The 8,296-nt window shown below is 51.9% G+C and overlaps 1 protein-coding gene across 1 annotated transcript; it reads right to left on the bottom strand.

Annotated features, from left to right (window-relative positions):
* Window positions 1-3,625: 3,625 nt before the first annotated feature.
* LOC149808739 (uncharacterized) lies at window positions 3,626-8,069 on the bottom strand. Its single transcript, XM_089995168.1, has 3 exons — window positions 7,881-8,069; window positions 7,520-7,674; window positions 3,626-3,967 (listed from the first exon to the last, which is right to left on the bottom strand). The coding sequence occupies exons 1-3, from the start codon at window positions 8,008-8,010 to the stop codon at window positions 3,806-3,808; spliced, it is 447 nt and encodes a 148-aa protein (XP_089851294.1). The 5' UTR covers window positions 8,011-8,069; the 3' UTR covers window positions 3,626-3,805.
* Window positions 8,070-8,296: the final 227 nt, after the last annotated feature.

Raw genomic sequence — 8,296 nt, 5'->3', positions numbered from 1 at the left:
ATCACGTGGCTATAGGATGGTGCCATGCATCCCGATTTCAGCTCGATACCCCTTAACTGATATTATTTTCCTCACATAGTAGGCTAGCATGAAGAAAGCTAGACACCTTGATACAGTTGACTGTTGCTGAGACTGATCGTCACGTAATAGTCTAGCATGAAATACTTCATGTCAACTGTTGCAAAGACTCTTCCTCTCGGCCTCTAAATTTGCGCTCTGGCTGTAGGTGGGCCCACTCCCCACGTATCCGACTGAGAGCTTTGCAAAGCAACAGGGCCAGCCGGTCATGGTGGGGCATGCGTTCAAGCCATGGAACCCGCCCTCGAGCGCCATCTCCACACCGACCACCGACCGCACCCTCTCCTCCACGGCCTTCATACACCACCGCAGCTCGAGCCTCGGCTACCCAAGCAGCCTGCGAAGCAAGCAGAGCTCCAACGAGAAAAACCCTGACGGCACCATCGTCGCATCGGCGCACGCGGACGACATGGACGCCACCCTCACACATCTCCCACGCCGCGGTAGCCTCAAGCATCCGCTTGGTAATGCGGGCAACCTCGACCATGGCGCAAAACGCCGTGGCAGCGTGACGCAGACCTCCCCGTATATCCAGACGCTGCAGCGCTGCAGCAGCGAGGGCATGCAGCCGCGGGCTGTGCCTTTAGAGGGGGGGGGGCGCAGGGGCGCGAGCCGCCTCGTGCGCGCCCCGCTCGTGTCGCATCTTAGCGCCGGCGGCAGCGATGAACTCAGCACGCTGCCTTCCCTGCCGGAAGGGGGGGCAGACAGTCTACGCAGGGCGGCCGGGGCGGGGGGGACGGTGGAGCCTTCGAAACGGACACGCAGCTGTTGTCGGGCGTCCTTGGGGAACCGCAGCGGCGCGGCGCCGGCCACGGTTGTGATGGGAGGGAATGTGAAGCCCTGTTCTGCCGCGTTCCTCACGGCGCTCTCTATGCCCCTGCCGGAGTCTCTCAAGGCCGCTCAGGCCCTCGGCCAGGCGCCCCTTTTAAAGCCGCCGGCGGAGCTGGCGCTCGTTTGGACGCCGGGGCCCCTTCCAGCGTGGCTGGATGCAGGTAGGCCTTTGTGTGTGCAATGACTGTCCTCTCCGCGTCATCACTGCAATGTGTGTTGTGAAAGGGGCATGTACTGACTTTCAAGGTTGCGGGACCTTGCGAGTCCATGTAGATGCAGTAATGCTGCAAATGCATAAATCAGAATGACGTCACATAGATAAGGGCAGGAAGCAACCAAATGTGTCCACGTTCGAAGCACTATAGCTCTTTGAGCGTCCGCAGTACATCACATAGATGAGCAAGAACCAATCAGCAAAGGCCGAAACCAGATGTCCTCGTTTGAGACAGTACAGCTCATTGCACTGCAGCGGTTCATTGACATCATTACATCACATAAATCAATAATCACAGCAGGACATAGCCGACGTAGTAACAAAGACAGCACATTCAAAGTGATACAGCTCATTGAACGTCAGCGGTCGGAACAAGCGGTACATTGTCATCATCGTCAACAACACTCTTTGCTTGCAGTGGAATTGCAACGAAAGGTGGAGCGGCAGCTCGCCAAGTGCGCGATTTCGAAGTTCAAGCCAGAGGGGGAACCTCGAGTTGACCGGAGGACCACGCGGATCATGAACGACAAGCTTGGACTGCTCGCTGAACAGCGGCGACTCCTTCAAGCCGAGCGCAACCGCCAAACAGCTCGGCTGGCGGTTGAGCGAAGACGGCAGGAGGTCAAGCTCCTGGAGGAGCAGGTACGCTGCGCATCACAATCACACACGTTTCATGTACATGCATACGCTTGCCTCAGGCAATGTTAATGGTAGCACTGATTCGCAAGTAGTCTCCTAGGAGTTGTCCATGTGGATGCGGTAGTGTTGTAAAAAGATACATCATCGCATACAACGTAATGCAGTGATCGCTGAGTAGAAAACTCTTCTGTTGCCTTTGGAAATGGTGTGTTGTTTGGGGTTTGTGGTATCGAGTGCAAATTGGCTGCGAAGTCAGGGTTTGTTCATGTGCAAGTGTTTCCTTGTGTACAAGAGTTCTTGTATGCATGGGTCACTATTCAATTCAATTCATAATTGAAACAATTTCAAAGTAATGGCAAAGGCTGTGTTGACCGGGCCACACGTTGTGCAGGCTGCCGCAGCACAGAAGCTCCGAGATGACATCCTCGCCCTCGGACTTTTCCCGGACATTGCCGATCCCGCCAAAAGCATTGCCCTCCGACGGAACTCCTTCGCAGGCGCTCCTGGGCCCTCGAGCGACCGCCTTGCCCACTCACTTTCTTGCTCATGTCTTCTCGGCAAAGACCCCCCCCCCCTTCCCCGGCGCTCGTCAGCGCCTCTCACAGCCCTCCCTGGTGTCGACACTGTGAAGGTCGAATCCGCCAGCGGCTCGCTCCTTCCCGCCATCTCCGTTCCCGCCATCTTCAAGCGTGTCCTTGAGCTCAACCCTTGCCTCGTCGACGCGGCGATCGGGTGGGAGGCTGGCGTGCGCCAGCGCCTCGTCATGACTGACGCTGCCTAGGGCAACATTAGCTGACTCACAGCAACATCAGAAACTGATTCACTAATGACACCTCCGATGTACGGAACATAAGCGCATCCATGTGCCCCCCTGCATAGATTTCCAACGAGGAAATCAAGTACTGCAGGGAGTGGACCCCATCGAAATGTGGGGGGAAATTGCGCATGTACATGCCTCGATAAAGTACAGATGCACCGGGGAAACATTTCGCTCAGGGTGATGCTGCATGTGCATGAGCTCCTCAAGCGTCGTGAGATGAAAGAGTAAGATCGTGCTGTGATTACTCTTTTTTGGTATCAACCAATTTACATTAGTTTAAACTAAACGGTGTGACTGGTGCCTTGTATTGCGAGAAAAATGATGCGCTTAGTGGGTGTCAGCATGCTTTTGACCTGGCGCTGCAGTCCCGTGCATTCAGATGCTGGCATGGGTGGAAGTGAACACTTTTCCATGATGATGGTGTCGAACACTTCAATTTCTCGCTGCATGTCTGTTTCCTTCTGAGGCAGCAATGCTCGACAAATCGGTGCAGCACAACAGCAAGTGGATACGCTTCTGTCAGAGATGGCATTTGACCACGCCGTGCCGGCAAGCTCTTGAGATGCCTCACGGGCCTCTGAATCTGCCTGTCGGTCTGCTTAATGTGCACCTGGCCTCATCGTATACATCACATCAGGTATATTGGCCGATAGGAAAGAGCTTGTTGTTGCCATGGAGTGTCATATCTGCATAGTCAAGGTACGCGAATAGATGCTGGAGATGCAAAGAACAGTTTGTCCTCTACCAGTGCCGGTACCAACGGTAGGTCTCTGAGGCAGGCGTCATGTGTTGGTCCGGCGTTTTCATCTACTTGGCAACTCTGACATGGCCATGTGTGGACTTCTGTTGGAAGACTGAAGTGTGTTGGCCATTGACAAGTGAGAAAACCCATACATCCACGAAAACCACGGCATCGTAGTTGCCATTGGTTCCCGCCTTTCCTACCGGTACTGCTTTGTTCAATTTGCACACTTGACACCCATGCGCGCTGATTCAAGTTGCACTATCACCAGATAACAGTTACTGCATTGCGCTCCGACCGGCACAGACAATGCGACATGTCATCTAAAGCACACAGCAAGGGAAGAAACAAGCAACCACAGCGTCCAACAACCACACAATGCTTCGACATGCACGGACAGCATAATTGCCGTAGAAAAACGCGTTCCGAGCTGCCCGCGATAAGAATTTCACTTCATGGACAGACAACCGGAGAAAGGCACTCAGTCGATGAACTTGTTAATCGTCTTCAAAAGCGTGTCCTTGGGCACGGCTCCGATGACGGTCTCGAGTTTCTTGCCACCCTTGAATACCATGACGGTGGGGATTGACCTGATTCCGTAGTCAGTTGCTGTCCCTGGGCTCTCATCGGTGTTCAACTTGACCTGCACCACCACAACCCAAGCTATCACTATCTCGATAAGGGTTATTGCTGCATGTCGCATTGCTGCATGTCGCATTCTTGAAGCATAACACGAATCATCGACAGTCAGATGTGTTCGAAAGACGAGCTCATAGATATGCATAGGCACAGCGTAGACGAGCTCACAAGCCGTGGTCCAGCCAAACTAAATGCAAGTACACTGCAAGGGCTGAGACCGCGTAGCGTAGCGATCGAGTCCTTGTACTGCACGGTAGTTCAGGCAATCGCTTTTGGGTCGTTTTCGGGGGTATTCTGGCCTTTTTGAAACTGGGGCGCTTGCCAGCTATTCAACACGAGCACACCACGGCCCCGAATCTGTTTGGCTCGCTGCGCTTGCGTTGTGCTAAACAATGCAAAAGATTTTGTCTTTCTGTCTTTCGCACAACATTAGACAACTGGTGCAACATGCTACTGATTACTCAAAGTTGCAAGCGCGGTTAGATTTGAAAAGGAAGCTGTACGCATCTTGATGTGCGCCAGACGGGCAGAACCCATAACACAACAGTCACTACCTCATTCTCACCCTCGGTATCATCACAGCAAACTCATATGCCTTCTGGAAGAGCTGTCAGGCGGTCAACGGCGCTGAGTGATTTCTTGGCTTTGCCATACAAAGTAGGTGGATACCCTGAAGAACTCAGGCATGCCATGCCACACTCAGATACAGTGAGAGCACGCGACAATGCCATAAATAAACTGATATGTCCTTGATTAAAATTAGCATGGGCAGCCTGACGCTTACAGATGTCGTGTGCGCTTGTTTTCCGTCGGCTTGCGCTTAACCACGCAAAACAAGCATCAAATACCGTTCATTCAACGAAGCGCAACCACCCTATACAGCACTTATGAACGATCATATTGCCCTACAGCCACTCGTTGCAATTGAACGCAGGGAATGATGCTGTATTTACGAAGAAAGGTATTAGTATCCAATTCCAAGAGAATATCACAGACTTGGCCGTGCTGGCAATTGGGGTCGAGGACCTGGAATGCCAACTTGCGACGCGATTAAGATATCAACCACAACTGCTTGGTCGACAACCTGGCTGACTGCCAGCGGCTGAGTGTCAGCAAACAACTGGCTGCCCTACGCAAGCCCGCTTGCTGGGCCTCCTATGGGCACAAAAAACCATTCCATCTTGTACCACAACCTCGAATGCGATATTGTTGAACACAGACCTGACCCCGACCCTGTTCTACGACGTGAGTTCCCTCCCGAAGTGCGTCACCAGTATGGGGTTCGACCCCCATTCTGCCCCAGATAATGATGCATTTTCAGGATACAGACCCACAAAGCAAACTGCCTGGCTAAGCACTGTGCTGCACAGACCTCAAGCACTCGAGATGCATCGTGGGCATTGTGCACAGCCCCACAGTGCCACTTGCCCATCATCGAGGACACAGCATGCAAGGAGGATGCTGCCCAACAATGTAATTTGGCATCCGTACACAGGTGTGTGCAATGCCGGTCTCACCTGGCTGACCGAGGTTCGAGGAACTACATCAATCCCTGTGTAGCATGGTGAACCTGGTCATTGCAGGCACCTGGCTATAGTTGTGAGACCCTCATTGCTGTATGTTGACCTCCTCCCGTGTTGTGCGCTTGCTGATGGGCGATTGGCAATGCAAGGAGCACCATCTGACACTTCCTCCGCTGTGTGTCCAGAGCTCTTGAGACATGTCACAGAACACCAAAGTGTTTTCATCAGGGAGGACACCACTGATTAAAGCGAATGTAAGCTGTGAGCGCACAGTGCTTCGCGAATAGGGTGCGGCCTCCATGCCTGCCCCAGATAATGTTCAGGGAGGTGACCCATAAAGCAAACTGCCTGGCCAAGCACTGTGGAGGCTTGCACAGAAGTTGTGTCGTTCATCCCAAATTCATTCCCATCCCATGGATCAAGTGGTCCATGGACCAGGACACAGTTTATGGCTGACAAGACTGATTGGTTCCATTTCGCTGGTCCTAGGTGATGGAAAGAGTCTGATGATGATGATGACCTTTTTACAACACTACCGCATCCACATGGACATTGGCAACTCCAAGAACTACTTGGGAATGATGCTTCCCAAAATTGTACTTGGAGTTGTCAGGGTCCATGTGAATCAGTGCGTTGCCAGACCCTGTAAAATTATTAGGTCCAGATACCCGGATCACATGGATTTTCGAGACAAAAACGGGGTTCGAGGCCCATTCTGACGAAGCACTGATGCGATTGCTGTGGCGTTTTTGAAATAAGCTATCGTTTGCAGATCATGCAAGTTGGGGTGGAAAAGGCTGTCCACAAAACTAACACGAGCTTGTGTTTCTCGTCAACTACGACCACAGCTGCGACCGAACCAAATTTATGGATTCTGTTAAAGAATGTGAGGATGTGCAGGTCTCTAATGCAGACTGCCAGACTCCATTTCCACGCTGCGCAACTGAAATGTAGTGAGCCACATGCTGCAAAGCAACTGCAAACCAATGCTGGGGAGTTGCGCCGGAGCTCACAAGTTTCACAAACATCTTATAAAAGCTCTTAAATTTTGATTCTAGAATGTACAGTCTGGAGTCCGCTAGAGGATCCAGATGACTAAGTTGCTCAGGATTGTCCCACTTGGGTACAAATGCATACCAAAACTCCAATTCGAGGAGCTGTTACGAGTCTTGTGGGAAGCTAGCATGCATGCAAACGGTGCAAAACGCATGCCTTACACCTGCTGCACTGCTTGTGCATTGTTACGAACAGCTATTTACATGGTACAATTCGAGTAGCTGTCACGAGTCTTGTGGGAAGCTAGCATGCATGCAAACGGTGCCAAACGCATGCCTTACACCTGCTGTAATGCTTGTGCATTGTTACGAACAGCTATTTACATGGTACATCTCAAGACATGAGCCCAACCACCAGGAACCAAGGAGCATGTGGTAGGGAGGACATGCAGCTCCACTGCGTGAGTGAGTGTTGACACCTTTGAACTTTTGAAGGTACCTGCTCCATCTAGATAGCCAAAACAGTGGCTGGACGACTGTCAGAGAGGAATGTCATGGTGTAGGCAGGACAGTCTACGAGATAGGTGAGCTAGGGTACATCGATGGGCAAGAGGACTACACTAGCTATGGAGACACTATGGAGACAACAGCCACCCCATTGTTCAAAAACTCGAATTTTTCAACGAAGCTGGCATCAAATTGCGATGCCGCAAGTCGCTGAAGTATGCGTTGTCATTGGGTGGATCCGATTGTTGTCCGCTTTCGCTCCGTGTGAACACGGAACACACATCGCAAAAAAACTGGCATGATGCTGAGCACAACTTCAACAAACTGCAGATGAAAGTGACGTGAATACAGATTTGCGGCATGCCGCAAACCAGCTGTAGAGCCAACCATACGCCATGAGGGTGCAGATGACGAGCATGCATCTCCACATCTCGCTTGTGCAAGAAGTGCGAAAGCCAGGGGCCGGCACACCCAAACCATAGGATGATTGGCAACTGATTGACGCCAAAACTGACAAGCGTGGAAACTCACCGCGACAATCTTGCCCTGGAGCTCCTCAGCGATCTCGTCGATAAGGGGAGCGATCATCCGGCATGGTCCGCACCATGGCGCCCAAAAGTCCACAATGACTGGAAGAGGGTTTTCAAGAACCATCTCTTTGAAAGTCTTGTCATCGACTGCTAGAGCTGCGCGCAGTGCCCCAGAAGTCGTTTCCATGTGAAGCGCAAAGCGACAAAGAAATGGTGCATCACGCAGGCATTTCGTCCTTGCGTAGCAACCTGAGCCAAATGCAGTATGCTACGCACAGTCAACATTTCACATTCGCATGGCCGACAGGAAAGCCGAAGTGCGCTACGCTGGGTCGAGTATAAGGTCGAGCTACAACACATACCTTTGCTCGACGCTGCTGAATCCGGTTTTGCACGCACTACCACTCCACGCCGTGCAACTACGGTTTGGAAAACCTGAAGAGGAGAGATGGAACCCACCCTTGAGGGCTTGAATGCACTCTGAGCAAACATGGTGTCAACGAGCTACCACTGGCCACGAAAGCAGGTCACTTGCGGACGGGAAACTAGCGAAGGACCAAGCGTAGACAGCTCTATGTGGTTCGGTACTATTACTTGTAAGCACGATCCAATTATATGTCACCACTTTTGTGGGTTTTGCTCGGCTTGTCCCTGAACTTGTGGTATCCTCTGTGGCATCTAAACAACGCGTTCACTATCTATGACTGTGTCCGTATCAAAGCCAATCATCCCTCATAATTTCCCCATTTACTGTACCTGCAAGCTGGAAATTCATGTG

Source organism: Nuphar pumila, unplaced genomic scaffold, assembly GCF_984573655.1.
Source record: "Nuphar pumila unplaced genomic scaffold, dmNupPumi1.hap1.1 HAP1_SCAFFOLD_2306, whole genome shotgun sequence".
NCBI lineage: Eukaryota > Viridiplantae > Streptophyta > Magnoliopsida > Nymphaeales > Nymphaeaceae > Nuphar > Nuphar pumila.
The sequence above is the reverse complement of the archived record's forward strand: the minus strand, read 5'-3'. Positions and strand labels throughout refer to the sequence as shown.

What these genes read in the sequence shown, in the direction of transcription:
- LOC149808739 (XM_089995168.1), bottom strand. Translation starts at nt 8,010, where the DNA reads ATGTTTGCTCAGAGTGCATTCAAGCCCTCAAGGGTGGGTTCCATCTCT. An exon ending in TTCAGCAGCGTCGAGCAAAG is followed by an intron (nt 7,675 to 7,880) that starts GTATGTGTTGTA and finishes CACTGCGCGCAG; the next exon opens with CTCTAGCAGTCGATGACAAG. An exon ending in TCCAGGGCAAGATTGTCGCG is followed by an intron (nt 3,968 to 7,519) that starts GTGAGTTTCCAC and finishes GTGGTGGTGCAG; the next exon opens with GTCAAGTTGAACACCGATGA.